Raw genomic sequence first — 19,805 nt, forward strand, 5'->3', positions numbered from 1 at the left:
ATGGCAATGACCTCGTCTCATAGATGGGGAAACTGAGGCCCAGAGAGGTCCATGGTTTTCTGGGACTGGCACTCCGGTGTCCTGACCAGTCAGCATTGAATGTGTGTGCTGGCTCTTGACCCAGAAGCCATTACGTTACAGACGGCACCTCGTAGGATGAGGTGACCCGCCTTACAGGCAAGGAGACCAAGACTCAGAGTGTCACACGGTAATTGAGAGTCAGGCTCTGGGTTCTAGCCCACGTCGGCCTGGCCCGGGTTGGTGTCCTCCAGTCCCAGCCAGCACTCCCGTGTCCCCTTGCCATTCTGTGCTCCTCAGAGACGGGACTTTCTCCTTGGACGTCCCCGGGTCGGGTCCTGGGGTTTATCCTGAGCAGAGTTTTCTTTGCACAACTGATCCTCAGTGACAGAGAAAACACACGACCACTGTAATATTTAGATTTTGCTTGGGTCGTGGGCCTATTTCCTTATTAACATCTTTTTGTTTCAAGATGGGTGTCTAACAGGGAACCCTCCACCCTAGTTTTCGAGTAAGTGAAAGTGACTGACCGCCCATCCTGTGTCAACAAATAGCGTTGAGCACCAGCTGTGTGCCGGTCACTGCACCACTGACCTTCGTCAAAGAAATTGGGTGTTTTGGGGGCTGGCTTTTTGGCCAGGATGGATTTTACCTGGAGTCAGAGAACCAAGTCTGCTCTCTAAAGAGCTTGCGTTCTGGGGCTCCCGAAACCCATCATCCCCTCCTTTTCCCGTCTCCCCTTTAACTGGGGCACCCGCTCCTGGCAGCTCTGTAGCGTACGGAGGCCCCCAGGCAACGCTGCCTCTGCAGTCCGAGCGGGCATTGTTTCTACTTTAAATGCCTGGAGAGCCAGGTCCTCCAAAGGAGCTGAGCGGTCAAAGCCCAGAGGATATTTTTGCAACATGAAGAATAATCTAATTTTTCACAGTCATGGCTTTTGACTCTTGCGGGTTGGGTTTCCTGAGAGCGAGGCCGGCTGCCGTGCAGGTGGGGGGGCCAACGTCGCGGGCTGGACCGCTCTTTCCATGACCCCAAGTCGGTCCAGCCCCCATGCCTCCTGAGATGGGGGCTGGCCAGGGGCAGGCGTCCGTCTTCGGGAGGGGGCTCTTCAGGGAAGTGTTCCTGGCACAGTTGTCACTGCACCTGCTCCCTGTCCCCAGGTGTCCCCTGTTTCCTACCTGAGGATCTCCATGAGCCCCGCTCTGCACACCCAGAACAAGGAGGCTCTGGCGGCCCTGCCCCTGGGAGTGACCGTGACTTTCACCGTCCACTTCCACGACAACTCCGGAGACGTCTTCCATGCTCACAACTCTGTCCTCAACTTTGCAACTAACAGGTAGCGGGTGGGCCCCCCTCGTTCCCCACATGAAGTCACGTCTCGATCAGACCCAGATCTGATTCACGCAGGTGACTGATGACCACGCGGAGAGGCCAGCGCCACTGAGAGGAGAGTTTGTTACTCATGGTTCCCAAGAGCAGGGTGTGCGCCTTGCTCGCAGGGCCACGGGGGAAGCACCAGGCTCAGCCAGGCATCAGGAGCAAGGGGAGGCGTGGCCGAGAGTCTTTATTACCAGAAGGCACGAAATCATTCAGCAGAGGTGTCCCCGGTGGGCAGGAAGCAAAACCCAGATGTTGGGGCTTGTGGTTGGAAGGTTTGTAATAAGATTTTGTGCAGCCGTGAAGGCTGGGCTGCAGGGGAGATGCATACAGCCCTGGCCGCTGGCCTGGCCCTGTGGTCAGTGGATGCAGAGCCCAGTTATACCCATTACAAAAGCTGGTCAGAGAAGTCACACACCTTGCAACGCTCAGGCCCTTCTGCGTGCCGTCTCGCCGACTCCTCGCTGTCACCTGTTTGTAGAGGCCCAGAGAGGTCAAGCCACTTGTCCAGGGCCACACAGCCAGGAAGTGGGGTTTGAATACCAGGTCCCATTGGGCTCCAAGGGCAGTTCTTCTTGGCTGACGCTTCTGAAATACAAATGCAGCCTCAGGCCTAATGTGAGGAGAGAGGGGGTGGTCTCCAGGAAAGAGAGCTGTGGCCTCAGGCTAGACCTGCCCACATGTCTGAGTCCACCGGAGCAGCGGTTCTCAAAGTGTGGTCCCCAGACCAGCATCATTACCACCGCCTGGGACACTTAGAAATGCACATTTTCAGGGCCCAACAATCTGGGCTGTAACAGTGCCTTCAGGTGATTCTAAGGGTTAGGAGCCATTGTCCTGGGGGACGCAGACCAAGCTAAGAGCAGGAGAGAGGAGCCTCAGACCTAAGAGGAAGGAGTAGCGCTCCAGAGGGTCCTCTTTGGGCGCAGAAGTTCATGTCCCGGTGTTGGTGACCATTGCAGCTTGGGCTTCCCATGGGCCCTGGAGCAGATGTGTCCCCTGTGGCTGAACACCCCAGGGCCGGGCCCTGGGAGAGTGGGGTTTGGAGTTGGGCCCTGTTCAAGCCAGGCTCGGCCCTTTATGGGGCCCGTGAGCTTGGGCGGGTCACCCTTCCAGGCCGCTGTGTCCACACTGTCACGTGGAGAACGTGGCCTAGTCCCCGGGGCCACCAACTGAGGCTGTGGTCGCCAGGGCCTCTGGCATGCCATGGCGCTCTGTGCACACAGCAGGGCATCTGCCGGTCTGGGGTGCAGGCTGCCCTGGAGGGAACGGAGCCCCATGTCCAGCTCCCCTGCTCCCCTGCAGAAGTCACACGGGCCTCTCTCCAAGAGAGCGGTCAGGGCTTGGGGGTGTGGGGAGGGAGGCAACGGAGCAGAGACCCTGACCCTCCCCCTGCCCAGCCCAGCCGTCCCTCCGGCCCCGCGGGGGCTGCCGTCACTGAGTGCCCCCCGTGTGCCCTTGTGCCGGATGCTGGCCTAAGCCCTCTCCAGCTGCTGACCGGGTTTGCTGCTCACGTCAAGCCTGTGACGTGGGTACATTGTCAGCCCCACTTGGCAGATGAGGAAGCGGGCAGGGGCGATGTCACTGGTCCCAGTAACATGGCAGAAGGCAGCCTGTGCCTCCCCAAGTGTCCTGGTTCCCTGCTGGGAAGGGATGGGAGCAGGGGGTACATCACTTTCCTCTGGGGGGATGGTGACGCTGGCCATCCTGTCTGGGCTGTGGGTCCCCCCGCCCCACCCGGGTGGTGGGTGAATCCGGCCGGTGTGGCCTGCGGGTCCCTCACCCGGGTGACCTCAGGGCGCAGTGGGCAGGTGCGGGGCCCCTTCGCTGGCTCCTCCCTCAGAGCTGGGGCCTCTCCCGAGACTGAGAGCCACGTCTCCCGTGCCCAGGGACGAGTTTGTGCAGATCGGGAAGGGCGCCACCAACAACACCTGCGTGGTCCGCGCGGTCAGCGTGGGCCTGACACTGCTCAGAGCGTGGGACGCGGCGCACGGCGGCCTCTCTGACTTCGTCCCGCTGCCTGTCCTGCAGGCCATCTCCCCCGAGCTGTCCGGAGCAGTGGTGGTGGGGGACGTCCTCTGTCTGGCCACGGTTCTGGTCAGCCTGGAAGGTACGAGAGATTCTGGCCGAGGGAACCATCTCTGTGGTTGGGAGGTGGGACGGGGCTCTCAGCCCGCTGTGACAGGTGTACACGTGGAGCTTGGTGATGTTCTAGAGCGGGCATCGGAAAACTGCTGCCCCGGCCAGAGCCTCCTGCCGTCTCTTTCTGCAACAGGCTGTTACTGGTGCTCGGCCACACCCCTCCATCTCCGTGTCATCAGTGGCCGTTTTCACGCTGCATCTGCTGGGCTGAGTGGTGGCATCAGAGACCCTCGGGCCCACACAGCCCCAAAGACTTACAATCTGGCGCTCTACAGAGAAGCTTGCCCCCCCTGCCCTAAGGGTTTTCCACCCTTGTGGAAACTGTCTACCCCCATAGCCACGAGCCACGGGACCCTGGAAACGTGGCTGGTGCGGCTGAGGGACTGACTGTTCGGTGTTTTGTTTGGTTGTGGTTTTGGCCGCGCCGCACGGCACGTGGGATCATAGTTGCCCTGGTCCCGTGACCCCTGCTCTGGAAGTGCGGTGTCTTAACTGCTGGACCACCAGGGAAGTCCCTGACTGTTCGGCGTTGATGAGCTTCTTGGCGGGGCTGCTGCATTGGCAGGTGCCTCTAGAAGGGAACTTCAGCCAAGGAAGCCGCTAGGCGGTGGGGCGACTGTCCGCGCCACCCGTGCATCCACGAGCCTCACGTGCAATCATTTACCTAATTTTTTTCCTAATTGGCTCCCTTGTTTTAAACCTAATTAAACTCATTGTAAAAGGAAGTTACACGCTGCCTTGAAAGAAAAGCACATATTATTTGCCACAAATAGAATGTGGTTGTTGAATCCTTTCATTGTGTTTATCATGTGATGAGATTGGCTCTTCCCTGAGGACTGCTGTCTAGTGACAGCTCAGTGTCTGCCACCCGCCTTGTTTGTTCAAAGGCGAGTGCTGAGCAGGGTGGGCGGGCGGGGGCGGTGCCGTGGGGAGACATGCAGTGGGCCGGCCCTGGGGGGCCAGCGCCCGGGTCATCCCAGGGCGGGAAACGACCAAGAGATTCCCGGCAGGGATGCGTTGTGGTCGCAGACAGGAGCCGAGCGGTGGGCAGTGGAGCGTGGGGCTGGGGGCGGGGAGGACACTGCCCAGGTGACCCAGGTGAGACGGGGCGGCTGGAGCGTCAGTCATGGGACAGAGGTGTCACATGCAGCTTCCCCTCCTAGGCGTCCCCGGGACCTGGAGCTCATCAGCCCGCAGCGTCCTCCATGTCGACCCCAAGACGGGCGTGGCCGTGGCCCTGGAAGCGGGATCTGTGACCGTTTACTACGAGCTCGCCGGGCACCTGAAGACCTACAAGGAGGTGGGGCTTTGGGGCCCACGTGGCCGAGCCTCTCGGGGTGGAAGCCTCAGATTCCGTACTGACTGATCCCCGTTTGTTTAGGAAGGAAGCTCCAGCACCTCAGGAGGCAGGCGGATGGGGAGTCGTGAGCCTGGTGCGGGCAGGTTCCCCCTCCCAGGCTGCCGGCTGCCTCGTCCACAGTGGTGGGAGGACGGAGGCGGCCTCCTGGGGGTGATCCCCGCGCCCACGCCCTTCGGCTGAGCCCTGGGGGCAGGACTGTCTACGTGGGCGTCCCCCGGGAGTCACGGCCATAGGTGGTCCCGCTTAGCGATTTGGCGTCACCGGCAAAGTTAAACTCCCCCAGCAAGTCACCTTTTGAGTCTTTCTGGAGGTGAACAGAACCGCTCTCTCTTCTGTTTATCTCCACCCGAGAATGAATCAATGAACAGAGTCTGGCTGCGTTCCACGTGTCTCATTTTTAGAGCAGCGTGTGCCCTGTGGAATCCAGCAGTTTAACCTAATAGCGGGTGTGTTTAGTGCTGTGACCCTGCGGTGTGGGCGAGCCCAGTGCAGATAGAGGCACCTTGAGACAAATAAAGCAGTGCCCCCCCGCCCCAAGAAGCCCCGGAGGGTGGTCGGGCAGGGCTGGGGGAGCTGGCAGAGGAGGGCACCGCACGGGAAAGGTGGGCAGGGTTCGAGAGCCAGCCCTGGGGCTGGAACCCGGGGTGTGTGGGAGCAGAGGCTAGCTTTGCGATCAGATCACGACAGTGGTTAAGCTCTGGGGCCAGGCTGCCTGGGTTCAAATCCCAGCTGGGCCACTGAGAGGCTGTGTGACCTTGGGTAAGTTACTTGACCTCTCTGTGCCTCAGTTTTCTTACTGGTAAAATGGGGCTAACATTGTTGTGTGGATTAAATGAATCATTAATGTGTGCGAAGCCCTTAGAATGGTACTCGGCACAGAGCGTGTGCTCCGTGGGTATGAGCTGCTGCTGCTGCTGTTTGGGGTGAAGATGTTGAAACTGACGCCAGACACAGTAGGGATTCATCAGAGGTTTTTTTAAGGCAAAGAGTGATATAGATCAGAAGTATGTTTGGAAAGATTGCCTGGTGGCTGGCTGAGTCTAAGAGCCTGAGGGAGGGGGCATAGCTGCAGGGTGGCAGCTGGGAGACAGAGGATGGGCCCTCACTGGCACCCCTGGGGAGACCGAAACTAAGGGTGGGTTTGGAGAGACTCAGGAGGGAGGGTCATCAGAGCTTGGTGACTGTTTGGAAGCGGGGCTTGGGAGAGGGAGGCCTTGGGGATGAGTCTCCAGGTCTGGCTGGGGCGACGAGGGGGAGGATGGCCCTTTGCAGGGAGGGGAGCGCAGATGGAGGCGCCAGTGTGGGGGGAGGATGATGGGGAGTTTGAGGTGGTTGTAGCTCCTCCAGGTGGGGCTGGTGGTGACGCAGCTGGGCCGGTGTGTCTGGAGCTCCAGGGCCCAAAGCTGGAGACTGCGGAGGGTGGGGGAGGGTGGGGTGCCTGCAGCACAGACATGGGTCTGAAGCCCTGGGGGTGGCGGGAAGGACCCGGGCAGGGGCGCAGGTGACTGCGGTCAGTCTAGAGGGTGATGGGCCGGCCCTCCAGCTCAGCGTTGGCCATGGCTGCGGGGTCTGCGGGAGCCTGGGGAGGAGTGAGACCCCGTCCCTGCTCTCGAGGGGCTCACGTGCTGGTGGAAGCAGGCCCGTGGGGGGCACGAAGTGCTCGGCGCCTGCCTAGAGCCGGAGACGGCCTTCCACCGGGAGGCGGTGGCCCGCAGCTGGGCCTGCAGGGCGGAGTGTTGGCCCTGCAGGAGGGTGGAAGGGGTACCCGGCCTAGGAAGGCTCGTCCTGCCTCAGGAAGGTGCTCAGTGCTTAGATGGGAGGGGTGAGCCGGGAGATAACTTGGGGAGATGAGCCTCGGCCGCCACCACCGGGCCGTGTGGGTCTGCCTTTTGGTCAGGCTGATTTATTCTGAATAAATGGCAGTGAAGTAAAGTGGATCCTTCTCTCTTTGCTGAAAGATTTAGTAACCCAGTTGATGTACAGAGACGCAGTCATAACTGTCAGGGGAGCCAAAGTCTGCAGCCCACCTCGACTGCTGCTTGCATTCAGGCCTGGTGTTGCCCTGCCCCGCTGCTGGGGCAGCCGGCTCTGGGGAGAGTCAGGCCAGCCTGGGGTCTAGTCCAGCTCTGCCCCGTCCGAGCAGGTCACGTAGCCCCGGAGCCTCAGTCCTGTCCCCTGTACCGCGGGAAGGGCAGTACCTGCGTCCCAGGCGGTGGGCCTGCACGGTCAGCGCTCAAGGGCCTGCCTCGGCTTCCCCTCCAGATAGTGGTCAGCGTCCCACAGAGGATCGTGGCCCGGTACGCCCGCCCCGTCCAGACCGGCTTCCAGGAGCTTGCGGCCTCCAAAGTGATGGTCACCATGGGAGACCGGAGCGCTAACCTGAGAGGTAAGGAGTGAGGGGTCGGGTGTCCCGCGTGGGCCCTGCCAGGCTAGGGGCCTCGGGCCCTTCTGATGGGCTTTTGCTGCTCTTCCTACTCAAACTCACTGACTCCGAGGAGGGCATTTAGCCCCCGCTGGCCCGCCCCTTCCAGCTGTTTAGAAATTCGAGTCCTCCACAGGCAGAAGCAGTGAAGGGATCTTCCTGAAAGCCCAGTGCCGCGAAACTGCCTGTTTCTGGGCTGGAGATGCAACGTCAGCCCGAGGGCACCCAAGTAGAGAAAGCCACCATTCATCCCAGAAAATGTGGCTTAGCAGGCCTCGCCGCTGATTTTGATTTTCATAATTACCTCTCCCAAGTCACGCATAGAACGTTCGACCTCATCCCCTGCCCGTGACAGCCCTGGACAGCAGCTGCCAGAAATAAATGCATCAATACAGGCTGTTTTTTAAAAACCACTTAACTGGTAGAATTCAATACCACTGTCGTCGTTCTGACGCACCTCTACTGCCTCGTGGTCACCTCTCTCCCTGCTCCAGTGCAAGTGGACAGCACGGTGCCGTTGCCCGAACGATGCTCGGGGTATTAGTGGGGAACTAGTGCCCTCCTGATGTCCAGGGATAAATTGCCCGTTTTCCCTGCTGACAGGAGCAGACGACATGCACCGGCGGGCTTGACCCGCTGCCGTGCCCCTGGATGCGGGCTCTGAAAAAATGCTGAAATTGCCCATGCTTCAGGATGCCCCCCGTTCCCGCATAATGAGTAATTTGTCCTCAGCTTTTATAAGCTGCGGCATCATCAGGAGCAGTGTGGGCACAGGTCCGGTTCTCGGGCCGGCCAGCCTCCACGTGGCCTGCTCGCATGTCCTCGTGCTGGGGCTGTGCAGGTGGGGGCCTCGGGGGCCTGGGTGCGCGGCCTTCTCACCCCCTCCCGTCCCCAGGTGAGTGCTCCCCCGGCCAGGTGGAGAGCATCGCAGCCCTGCACCCAGAATCCCTCCTCGGCTGCCAGCTACAGTTCAAGCAAGACATCTTCGACTTCCCAGCCCGTGAGGTTTTCACCGTAGAACCGGAGTTTGACGCTGCCCTGGGTGAGTCTGCGGGGTTTGGAAGTGCACACTGACCTGCCTGGCGGGCTTGCCTGCGGTTCATTTGGCTCACGATGGCCGTCTGTCCAGGGGGCGATATCTGTCAGGAGCCCAGCCTGGGGACCGATGCCGTCACCCCGGCCTGTGGTTCCCTGCGGCCGCCGGCAGGGGTTGGCATTCCCAGCTGCTCTCAGCAGCCACCTACACCTGGCGGAAAGGACTCGGTTCAGAGCTGGGAACCTGGTTCCAGGCCTTTCCTGCTCTTCTAGGCTCAGAGCCTGCAGGCGAGGAGGCTGCTTCCCTTGTGAAATGGGAAGGGCGGTGCCCTGCTCTGCTGGCACGACGGGGCTCTGAGAGGGATGGAAGGGCCTTTATTCAACCGGCAGTCGAGGGCGTGGGCGTCTCTGGAGTGTAACCGCTCCACGGAACTGGTAACCAGAGCCGTGGAACTGGCAGCCGGCGCCACGGGCTAGAGCGGCGTGCTGGCCGAGTGGAGTGACCTGAGTGTTGCCAGGTCACTCTAAGAGGAGGGCCACCCCTCACAGGGTGCCGTGAGCGCTCAGGACAGTCCCTGGGATGGGCTTGCACGGTGCCCAGCTCACGCACGTGCCGAGACGCCGAGTCCCGTGCTCGAGCAACGAGGCTGTCAGTGGTGTCGTGACAGGGTCTGGGGATGACCATTTGGCTTGTTGCTCAGTTCTTTCTAGGAATCCGCTGCCACCAGCCTGCAGCTGCCAGGGGCCAGGCGAGGCCCTCCTCTCCCGGGCTCACTCTGCGTCTCTGTCCCTCCGGCAGCAGCACAAAAGCATCCTCAGCACCCAGGCGGCGGTGTGTCCTGAGGGCACACTGTGTGCAAGACCCGAGCTCGGGGCTTAGCACAGAGTAGGCACTTGGTGGTCCCGGGCTCCGTGGATTCACCAGCACAGCCCCGCAAGGGCTGCAGTGTTACCCCCACTTGACAAGGGAAACAGAGTCAGCAAGGACGCCGACTCACCTGGGGGCTCCTGGCTGGTGGTGGGGAGAGAGGAGGAATGGAAGGGACTCACCTAGAGGCACCTGGCTGGTGGGAGCACGGGAGGGACCCCAACCCAGGTATCCTGATCCCTGGGTCTGGAGCTTTCCAAGGCACCACTCAACGGTGTTCACTCAGCTCTTTTACCTACTGTGGGTCAGGCTCGGACCCTGAATAGTCCCAGCCAGGCCTCCACAGAACCTCCTGCCGCACCTGGGGCGTCAGCGGCACTGGGGCTCAGCCCCACTCCCGTACGGCCAGTGTTGGGTCGTGGTATCTGTTCACCATTCCCTCACCCCTGTTCTGAGCCAGGCTGGCCGGGCCCTGAAATGCAGAGCTGGACCAGGCACCCCTGCCCCGGGGGAATCCATGAACAGAGGGTTCTGAGGCAGAGAGGGGGAGAGCTGGTCACAGAAAGGGTGTCCAAGGTGGGCAGGGGCACTGAAGAGGGACTTCCCAGGAGGCCCCCGGAGGAGGGCATGCCTCACCTGGGCTCTGCAGGATGAATAGGAGTCCTCCAGGGAGCAGGATTAGCATCAGGGCCTAGGTGGAGAGGAGACGAGGTGGAATAACGCCCTTGTCTCCACAGGCCGGTACCTCTGCTCGGTGACAATGCTCAGGCTTACAGACAAGCAGCTGAGGCACCTGAGCCTGAAGAGGACAGCACTGCTGGTCACCCCCTCCCTCCCAGGCAGCCACTTCTCCGGAGAGCAGGTCGGGGCCGAGGTGCCCTTCAGCCCAGGCCTTTACACCGACCAGGCTGAAATCCTTTTGAGCAACCACTACACCAGCTCCGAGGTCAAGGTCTTTGGTGCCATGGAAGTTCTGGAGAACCTGGAGGTGAGTGGTGACCAGGCAGGAGCCAAGGCCTCAGAGGGGACCAAGAGGCAGGGAGGACCAGCTGGGGTGTGGAAATCCTGGACCACCTCTCTTTAAAATTAAAATTTTTAAGGGAATTCCCTGGTGGTCCAGTGGTTAGGACTCTGCACTTTCACTGCTGAGGGCACTCGTTCAGTCCCTGGTCAGGGAACTTAAATCCTGCAAGCTGCATGGCACAAAATTAAAAAACCAAAAAATTTTAAAAATTAAGTCCCTTTACCCTTTTCCCCGTAGCACTGCTGCTGTCTGTCGGCCCGTATAACCGTGTGAACGGTCGTGATTGCTCCCGGTCTTCCCCAGCTGGAAGTGCCGTACGGGGGGAGGCGCTGAGTACAGGGCCCGCCTGACACATGGCATCCGCTCAGCGAACGTGTCACGTGTCCATGAGTGAATTCAGGGCAGGAGGGCACGCTGACGAGGGGCAGGAAGAAAAGCTCTAACCTCTAACCTATCGCTGATCCACTGACGCCGCACACCTGGGGACGATGGTGTCCCCATCTCTGGGCCTGGGTTTCCCCGTCCGTTGAGTGGCGGTGCAGGACACCGGTCCTGCGGCCCGGCAGGCTGGGAGGAGGTCGGGGTGATGTGCAAAGGGCTCGCTGGTGTCTCCGCCGGCTCCTTCTCTGGTCTCGCTGCGGCAAATGTAGCTGCATGTCCTCACGGTGACACAGGGATGAAGTCACTATTGGTGGTGGCGCACCTGCTGGGCCCCAGGCTGCGCTGCTGGCCACGGGCCATGGACAGAGCTCCTGGCTGCTCCCTTGGGAAGCTGGAGTTTGGTGATCGCTCACGCATTGCAGCATTTTTTTTAAGGAGCTCTTGATTAGAATTCCGTGATATTGATTTGTCCTTCCCCTGAAAATGCCCCAGCATAGAGAGCGTGCTCCCCTGAGTTTGCGGATTGCACGCCTGGCAGTTAGAAGTGCCCAGGCCTCCTCACCTGCCTGGGAAGCGGGAACTGGCAGGGTCCCCGCCATCGGCCCGCGGGCCCAGGAGGGCAGCTCGTGTGTGTCAGGCAGACGTGGGCTGTGCCCCTCAGCCCTGACGTCTGTCCCAGGTGAAGTCAGGGTCCCCGGCCGTGCTGGCCTTCGTGAAGGAGAAGTCTCTGGGGCTGCCCAGCTTCGTCACCTACACAGTTGGCATCTCGGACCCCACGGCCGGCAGCCAGGGGCCTCTGTCCACCACCCTGACCTTCTCCAGCCCCACCACTAACCAGGCCATCACCATCCCCGTCACCGTGGCCTTCGTGATGGATCGCCGGGGACCTGGTGCTCGTGAGTTATGGGACGGGACACCCGCTGGGAGGGACCTGGCAGAAGGGACGGGCGGAGTGGTCCAGCTGGGAGTGGAACCGGGGGTCTGAAGGCTGCAGGAGCAGAAATGCAGTATGTGTCTCTCACCCGGGGCCCCTCACCCTCTGAGCACGCACACGACGTGAGGGGCTCCGCGGACGGTTTGGTAACTCTCTTTCCTTGGACCACAGACGGCGCCGGCCTCTTCCAGCACATCCTGGACTCCTACCAGGTCATGTTCTTCACGCTGTTTGCCCTGCTGGCCGGGACCGCGGTCACGATCATAGGTGAGGCGGGCGTGCCGTGTCCCCACCCCGCGATTGCTCCCCCGTCCCCACCCCCACCCTAACCACCCATGCGTCTCGCAGCCTACCACGCGGTCTGCACGCCCCAGGAGCCCGCCACGCCACCGGCCCTCTCGCCGCGAGCCAGCCCTCGGCACAGCCCACACTGTGAGTGGCCACCCTGTGGAGCGGGCGGAGGGGTAGGATCCCCAGGTCTCAGAAGGCCTGGCCCTGGGCGTGAGCTGCAGCTGGGGTGTGAGGCCCAGAGGGCAGGCCTGGGAGCTGGTGGGGGAACGGGAGCCGGCGGATGCGGGTCCCGGAGGGGCTGGTGCCAGGGAGCCCTGTCTCTGCGGGTGTGCGTGGGGGGCCAGGGTCCCACCCGCTGGGGCTACCGCGAAGGGCTCTCAGCCGGGGCTGGACGGGCTGACTCAGAGATGAGGGTTCTGGGAGGTCCCGGCGAGGTGCTTCTCAGATGGAGAAGCATTGCTGGACTCATTGCTGTTAATGGTCCCCCTGCCTCTGGTGGTCCTGAAGCCCTGGTGACCCTGCAAAACCCCAGGGGGCTCCTCTCTCTGTGGGTGGTGTCCCCTGAGGCTGTGCAGTGCCCAACCTGCACAGCTGTACATGGCAGCCCTGGGTCTCCGGATTCCCATTCAAGGGTTCTCTCCCCTCCACAAGGAATCCTTGAGGGGGTGTCTACTGCCCGATGGGGGCATGGCCTGGCTTCAAGGGCTCTGTGAGTTTTTTGAAAGAGGACACAACTGTGTATATAGACTGGTGTTCCTGGGGTAACAAGATCCTGCATGCATCCTGGACCCCTAGAATCACAGCCGTCTCTCAGGCCTGCGACGCCCAGGGGAAGCCGTGGACTGCTCGGCAGCTCGCTTCCCCACGTCGACTCCGATTCATCATCTAGCTGTCCTTGCAGTGGGCGCTCGCCTTGCTAACTGCATCCCGCAGCACACCCCTCCCTGGTTTGTTGGAGCCACGCCGGGGGCTTCGCGTTGCCTCCTGAGCACTCCAGACCCTTCACACACGTTGGAGTCTGTTTGTGCAGCTTTCTCTGCCCAGATGGACAGGCCCGCTCCCCGTGTGCCCCGTGGACGGGACGCGGCCGTGGGATCCGGGGACCTGGCAGGCCGTGCGCGCCGGGAGGTCAGGGTCACGGTCCAGGCCGCTGCGTGCACAGCTCAGCGGGCCCCTGTGGGCCTCGTGCGCTGGCCCGGGAGCTGGGGGCGTAGCTAGGCAGCAGCCCCTCGGAGCCGTTGTCTGGCGTAGGCCCTGCGGGGTGTGAGGAACGTAGAGGTCTCCCTTTGGCTCCTTGCTCACCGGGGCTCTCTTCCCGCCCTAGATGTTCCTGCCTCATCGCCAACGCCTTTCAACGCGCTGCTTCCTGCTCGCAGAGCCAGCCCTCCCTCGGGGCTGTGGAGCCGGGTGTACCCCTCCCACTAGTCAGCAGGGCCAGGACCCCCGTGCCTCCACCACCCCGGGGCCGGGCCTGCTGGGTCCAGCCTGGAGCAAGCCTGGCCGCCGCCGCCCCTCTTCCTGTAACTGTAGTTTAGGCCACGCTCACGAGCTTGTTCTTATAAGTAGGAGTTTAAGTTTGTTGTCTGGGGGTTTTTGTTGTTGTTGTCTTGTTCTGCTGAGAGTCTTGCAAAGGCAAAGACCTTGGCTCATTCCTCAACCTGGTTGTCTGGGGTTTTGGGACGACGTACACTTTGGCTTTTAGTTTCTTGGTCTCTAAAATCGCTCCCTTCTCAGGACCTGGAGCCGGTGGGCGTCTGTGGAGAAGGGGTCTGTAGATGCTGTGACAGCAGTGGTCTCAGGGAAAGGACTTTTTATTGGATTTTTTACTTGTGTGGGTTCTCTCTATGGAAACTGGACTTTTCGCCTCGTCGGGCTGCTGCTGGGATATGATTGCAGCGAACAGACACGAGTGACCGGGGCCGCCCCGTCCCTGCCCAAGGAGCCTCAGGACCGGGGCCAGGGCGCCCGGCTCAGCCTCGGGGGCGCCTGAGACGCCGGGGAGCTGGGAGCTGGGCCTCCTGCCCCCCTCGGGCCACTGTGAGTGGATGGCCGTCCTCTGTGGTGCTTTGTTTCCCGAGCGGTGTACTTGGCCTCGGCCCCGGGGGGTCCGGCTCATCCTCTCCGTCCTGGCTTCGCTATCAGCACAGGGACTTCGGAATCGGAGCTGGGAAATGTCCTTGGCCTGGAGACAGGGACTTTCCTTGTGTTGCGCTGTTCCGCCCACGCACAGACCCGTGTTCTCTGTCCCTCCCTCTGTACAAAGCACCTCGCGGATCTGAGCCTCTGCCTCTGCCGCCCCTCGGGACGGCCTCCCTCCAGGCAGCTCCCAGGACGGGCCGGGGAGGGGGCGACTCGGAAAACGCCCTCCTTCCCAGCCCTCGTCCACACAGCAGCTGAGACCTCCAGGACGCGGCCCCTGCTGAGGCCGGGGTGCCGTGCCGCCCCCAGGAAGGCCCGGAGCCCGGCAGGCGTGGGCCCCGAGCTGCACATGTGAATCCGCCTCAGCCCTTTGGGACTGGGCCACGCGGTTTATTTTTTTAAAGCTGGAGACGGGAAGAATTGTGCCTTGCATATTACTTGAGCTCAAACTGGCAACTTGGATGTAAATAGGCGCATTTCTACTTGGTTTATTTAATAAAGCTCTATATAATTTCTTAAGATGAGCGTGATTGTTGCCGGAATCACAGGCGTCCTGCCCAGAAGTGACCCAGGCCTGGTGACATTGCTTGCCGTTGTGTGCATTTGGGGAGCAGGTCTGTGTCCTGCCAGCCTCTCTTCTCTGGCTGAACAGCCCAGCCTCCCTCCCACCCCTGAGGGACCGGCAGGCAACCAGGGCGGGTGGCCGTGGTGTCTGCCCACAGCTGCCTGCTCAAGGCCCCCAGACAGGCCTTCCCTGTCGGAGGACGTGGCAGCCCTGCCCACACATCCCTGGGGTCACCTAGACGGCCTCTCGGCTCCCCTCCCTCTCCAGCCGTCCCCTTCTCTCTGCAGCTCTGGCTCCACCACCCCACCCCCGAGACCATGTCCCCAGGTCACCAGCGCTCTGCCCGGCCTCTACAGCCGGACACCAGCCCCATTAGTTAACTGGCCCTGCCTTGCTGGCAGCCCCTCCTCTGCGGCCCCCGGCCCCCAACCCTGTGCCCCTCAGGGTTGGCCCTCCCAGCCCCAGGCCCTGCCTGTGGCCTTCACGGGGCACTCATGCGGGGTCACCCTGAGTGCCCCATGGGGCAGGGCCTGGCATCACGTGTCACAGGGGTGGGAACGGAGGCTTAGAGACAGGTAGCCACCCAAGGTCGCAGGCCACCCAGAGGTGCTGCTGGTGGAGACCAGTTGTCCCCGACATCACTTGCCAGCCTCCTCGGAGTCTGATCCCCTGACTGGGAGCTGGGCAAAGAGCAGCCAGAATTTCCATGCAAATTTTGCATTTCCCAGCCCTTTGTGCTGCTGGAAGCCAACGTGTGGCTACCTTTGGGGGCCAGAACAGAGCGGGTGTGGCCCAGGCAGCTGGTGAAACGGTGCCCTGAAGGCAGGGTTGCCCTGTTCACCTCCCATCCCATCATCGCCAGCTCAGCAGACCCGGTGGGGTTCTGCCTGGCAAGGACGGTCGGGCCACCAGAGTCGCTGGGCCGTCATCGTGACCAGCCTGCACCCCAACCCGGGAAGGCCTCCCCTGACGCCCAGGCACACGGGCAAGAGTTCTGGGCTGTCTTCTCCCCAGACGTCACCGGCATCTTAAAGCACGTGCTGCTAGAAACAACCAGACCCGGCCAGAGGCGAGGGCGTTCACAAAACCCAGGGACGTGCTTCAGCTTTCTGTTCCCAAACTAACCAAGCAACTTTCACTCTGTAAAGGGTGCCAAAAAATGCTTTTAGCACCATTTAGCGCTAAAATTATAGTATTGCATATAGATTTTTTTTTCCTCTAGAATTCCTAAGTTTGGCCAAAAAAAACTCTGTGTCTCTCTCTCTGCCTCCCCCTGTTTTTCTGTGTGTGTGTTGGTGGCGGGGCGGGCATACTGGAAATGTTACATCTCGAGGTCTGAAATACCAGCTACGAGACAGCCCAGAACCTGGGCATCCAGGTGGGTGGGAAAGGCATGGGGTTTAGAGATGAGGTGGCCAGGGGTGCAGGCCCACCGTCTGGGGCTAGCGCGGAAGCGTGTTCCCTCCCTGCGCTGCAGCGTTCCCCCGTCTGCCTCTGGCCTGCCTGCCACCCCGAGTGGCTCCGGGGGAAGAGGTGGCAGGTGGGCTGCGTGCTCATCCCCGCCCTCAGCCTCCCAGTGCCTCCCCCAGAGGCTGGTTGCATTCCCCCCATGGAGGGGGCGCCATGGTTACGTGACTTGCTTTGGCCAACGGAAAGTGGGTGGAAGTGACCGCACGTCAGTTCAGAGCCTGGGCTTAAAGAGGCCTCACCAGTCTCTGCTCACCCTCCTTGTGCTTCTGCCATTGACAGAATAACAAGGAAACCCAGGTAGCTGCTGGCCCCAGGAGAGACATCTAAGAGGGACCTGAGACAAATCTGCCCATCCCAGACCAACTGACCTGCAGACTTGTGACCTTGAGAGTAAACGATGATAGTTACGAACCACTGACTTTGGGGACAGTTTGTTAGGCAGTGTTGTTGCAGCAGTAGGTGACTGATACAAAGCGTGGCATGGATTCCCTTCTGGCTGAGCCCATCAGGGCAGGTTTCTGCCACTTGTCACAGAGTCTGATTGACATGGCTGCAGCCTCGTGGCCCCTTGCCTTCAGTCTGTTCTCTCCTGGGCCCTGCCCGGGGCTGCCCCTTTGGCCCATCCCGCTGGACAGGGCTTTCCGGTGGCCCTGGCAGAGGCTGGAATGGCGCCTGGCGCTCAGAGCCTGACACCTCAGAGGCCCCGGTTTCCTCCCTCTTGGGAGGGGCCCAGTCAACCTCACCCTCGGGCTGCTGCTCTCATCCTGTTGTCACCCCAGTGGGCTGGGTGAGACACGTCCTGCTCATGGTGACAGCCAGGAGCGAGAGAGCAGGAGGGAATACACAGCCCCCCAGGGGCTGGGCTGGGACGGGCGTGCTAGCCTGTGCTCTCCAGTCCCTTGAACAAAACAAGTCACGAGTCTGAATCTAGAATCAAGGCTCAGGAATAGTCTGCCTTGGCTGGGAGGAGCTGCAAAGCCACAGATGTGAACGGAGGGGTCAAGAGTCAAGGTCATTAAATAAATAAATTTATTTAAAAAAAGAGTCAAGGTCATTAACACAAAGCAATCATGGGTTATCTTTTTTCTTATTGTTCAACTCCCTCATCATACATCATACAGACGGGAAAACTGAGGCCCAGAGACAGGAAGGGACTAGCAGGGGCCACCCCTGAATAGCACACCAGGCCCCGGCCCTGAAGGTCAAGGTTGTCCCCCGCCACCGCCCCCGCCTCCCCAGAGCAGTGACACAGGTCATGAGGACGCATTAGTCAATGGCGTGGGCCTTTCACCCTGTGATTAATTCTCAAGGATCCTGTCTAGATCCACAATTTCAACATAACATAAAGTGAGCAGTCTCAGTTAAAGAGACAGAAAGGAAGAAAACAAAGCCCGGGACCGTGGGTTTGGTGATTGTCTATTATTTTGTTAAGTTTTTTTTTTTTTTAATAATTTTACATTTATTTATTTATTTTATTTATTATTTATTTTTGGCTGTGTTGGGTCTTCGTTTCTGCATGAGGGCTTTCTCCAGTTGCGGCAAGCGGGGGCCACTCTTCATCGCGGTGCACGGGCCTCTCACTATCGCGGCCTCTCTTGTTGCGGAGCACAGGCTCCAGACGCGCAGGCTCAGTAGTTGTGGCTCACGGGCTTAGTTGCTCCGCGGCATGTGGGATCTTCCCAGACCAGGGCTCGAACCCGTGTCCCCTGCATTGGCAGGCAGACTCTCAACCACTGTGCCACCAGGGAAGCCCTGTTAAGTTTTATGTTGTGTGTAATTAGCGCATAAACTTCCATGGAAGATTTCATTAGCAGACTCATCAGGTGACCACTTTCATGTGGGGAGTATTTACTGAAGGCAAATAAAGACAATTGATAAGAACCAGGAAAGTGGAATCCCAATTTCCCATTGCTCCACAGCTGCAAGGTGTAATGGCTCCAGGGCAAGTGGCAGCTCCCTCTCTCGGTCCTTCTCCACAGAGGGCTACATCGGGAGGCCAAGGGCAGCAGCCCAGAGCCTGGTGGACAAGGCCCAGGCACCGGGTAGATCTCCTGCCTCTGCCACTATCCAGCCAGGGGACCTTGACCTTGAGTACTTCCTGTCGCCTCTCTGAGCCTCAGTTTCCCCAGGCCCAGGCACCGGGTAGATCTCCTGCCTCTGCCACTATCCAGCCAGGGGACCTTGACCTTGAGTACTTCCTGTCACCTCTCTGAGCCTCAGTTTCCCCGTCTGCAGAGTGGTAATTATCACACTACCTCCTCCGTAGGTGTGCCGTGTGGACTGAATGAGCTCCTGTATTAAAACCCCCAGCCTGGTGGTGAGCAAACATTTGGTGCTCAGTAAATATGAACTCTTCTGCCTTCTTCTCCCTGGTGATTGGCGACAGTTGTCCTCACTCTCTTGGGGGCCATGACACATTCCCCAGGAGTCCCTGTCACTGCTCACCCGGCCAACTGAAGCAAATCAACAATCAGGTCCAGGCTCACAAATGTCGATGATGGGCCGGGCAGGCGGCCCCCGAATGCGAGGGGCTGGGGGTGGACGCTGGCGACCTGAGTGCGTGGCCTCACCCACTGAGCTCCAGCTGCCAGGTGGGAACAAAGCCCAGTGAGGCCCATTCTTCTAGTTTTCTAGAGACTCCAGAAATCCTTTGGGGAGCAGTAAAACCTTCCACCTTACAAATAATGGTAATAAAATTAAAGTTTAAAAAATATTAAAAAAAAAAAAAACTTGTGTGGGCCGAAGGAACCTGCCCTCAGGCCACCAGTTTTCAATCTCTGAATTTCTTCATAACTGGTAAAATTCTGGCTCGTGTGTTTTCCCGGTCCCTTCCTATGACCCTGGCAGACATTACTAATCGCTCCTAGCACTCTTTCCTGCTCAAGCAGGACTCTGCCTCAGATTCCCTACAATCCAGCATCCGGGCAGCCACAGCCAGTCAGCTGGTGTTGACAGAGGAGACGAGTCCCATCGTCCTCCCTAATCTACTCCAAGCCCCTCATTTTAGAGGCAGGAAAGGACTAGTTTTAGCTCACCTACAACCAAAGATGTGAATGTATCATCTTTTCTCTGGCAACCGGATGCAGAGGGAGTGGCTAAAAGATGCTGTGTATGTTAGAATGTATCTTTTTTTTTTCCTTCAGAAGTATAGATTTGGGGCGGAAGCATCTTAAAATGAAGAAGAAGTAGGCAAATGTTGCAGCCCCAGCTACCTGCCCCCACTGCCCACAGGGTCCAGGGGTCCAGGGTGAGGAGATTGATGGGCAAAGGTAGGAAATTTAAGTGTGTAACTGTAATCAGTTTGTTAAGTTTTCAGGAACCACTGAAATGACATTCACCATCCATGTGGGAAGGGGAATGGGCGCTCATGGTCTAAATCAAAGGAAGATGATCAAGGGCTGTTTCTTGGGCACCCCAGTCGGAGACAGATTCGTGTCGGCTGTCAAGTCGGTAATTTTGTTCCCTACGCCAGGAAGGTTGAGATGCTGTTACCACCTCCAGGGGCTGTTGGCAGCCTTTATCAACGCCCTGCTTCCCAAGGAGCTGGCAGGGCGGAAGGCAGAGTGATGAGTCAGATGGGGCTTCTCTGTGGAGGGGCAGAGAGACAGACAAGGCTCAGAGCACCTTCTACAGGTGGGGAAAGGGACCTTGGTGTGTTGGAGGGTTGGAGGAGGCTCCCGGGAGGAGGCGAGTCAGAACCAGGGCGGGAACAATGGGCGTCTAGGAAGAGGGGCCAGTTTGAGCCTAAGGTCAGACACTTCTAGCCTCCTGTGGGGAGG

The 19,805-nt window shown here is 59.8% G+C and overlaps 1 protein-coding gene across 1 annotated transcript in view; it reads left to right on the forward strand.

Annotated features, from left to right (window-relative positions):
- The window catches only part of NUP210 (nucleoporin 210), a 105,080-nt gene extending 90,570 nt beyond the window's left edge, over window positions 1-14,510 (forward strand). Inside the window, exons 31-40 of the mRNA XM_082414049.1 lie at window positions 1,179-1,354; window positions 3,285-3,505; window positions 4,701-4,837; window positions 7,160-7,283; window positions 8,215-8,361; window positions 9,960-10,210; window positions 11,307-11,523; window positions 11,733-11,828; window positions 11,910-11,993; window positions 13,177-14,510. Coding sequence (XP_082270175.1) covers window positions 1,179-1,354; window positions 3,285-3,505; window positions 4,701-4,837; window positions 7,160-7,283; window positions 8,215-8,361; window positions 9,960-10,210; window positions 11,307-11,523; window positions 11,733-11,828; window positions 11,910-11,993; window positions 13,177-13,277 — 1,554 coding nt within the window. The 3' untranslated portion in view covers window positions 13,278-14,510. The remainder of the gene's footprint in view (window positions 1-1,178; window positions 1,355-3,284; window positions 3,506-4,700; window positions 4,838-7,159; window positions 7,284-8,214; window positions 8,362-9,959; window positions 10,211-11,306; window positions 11,524-11,732; window positions 11,829-11,909; window positions 11,994-13,176) is intronic.
- The last annotated feature ends 5,295 nt before the right edge of the window (window positions 14,511-19,805 follow it).

The sequence above is a fragment of the Balaenoptera physalus genome (genome assembly GCF_965194825.1).
Source record: "Balaenoptera physalus genome assembly, chromosome: 11".
NCBI classification, from domain to species: Eukaryota; Metazoa; Chordata; class Mammalia; order Artiodactyla; family Balaenopteridae; genus Balaenoptera; species Balaenoptera physalus.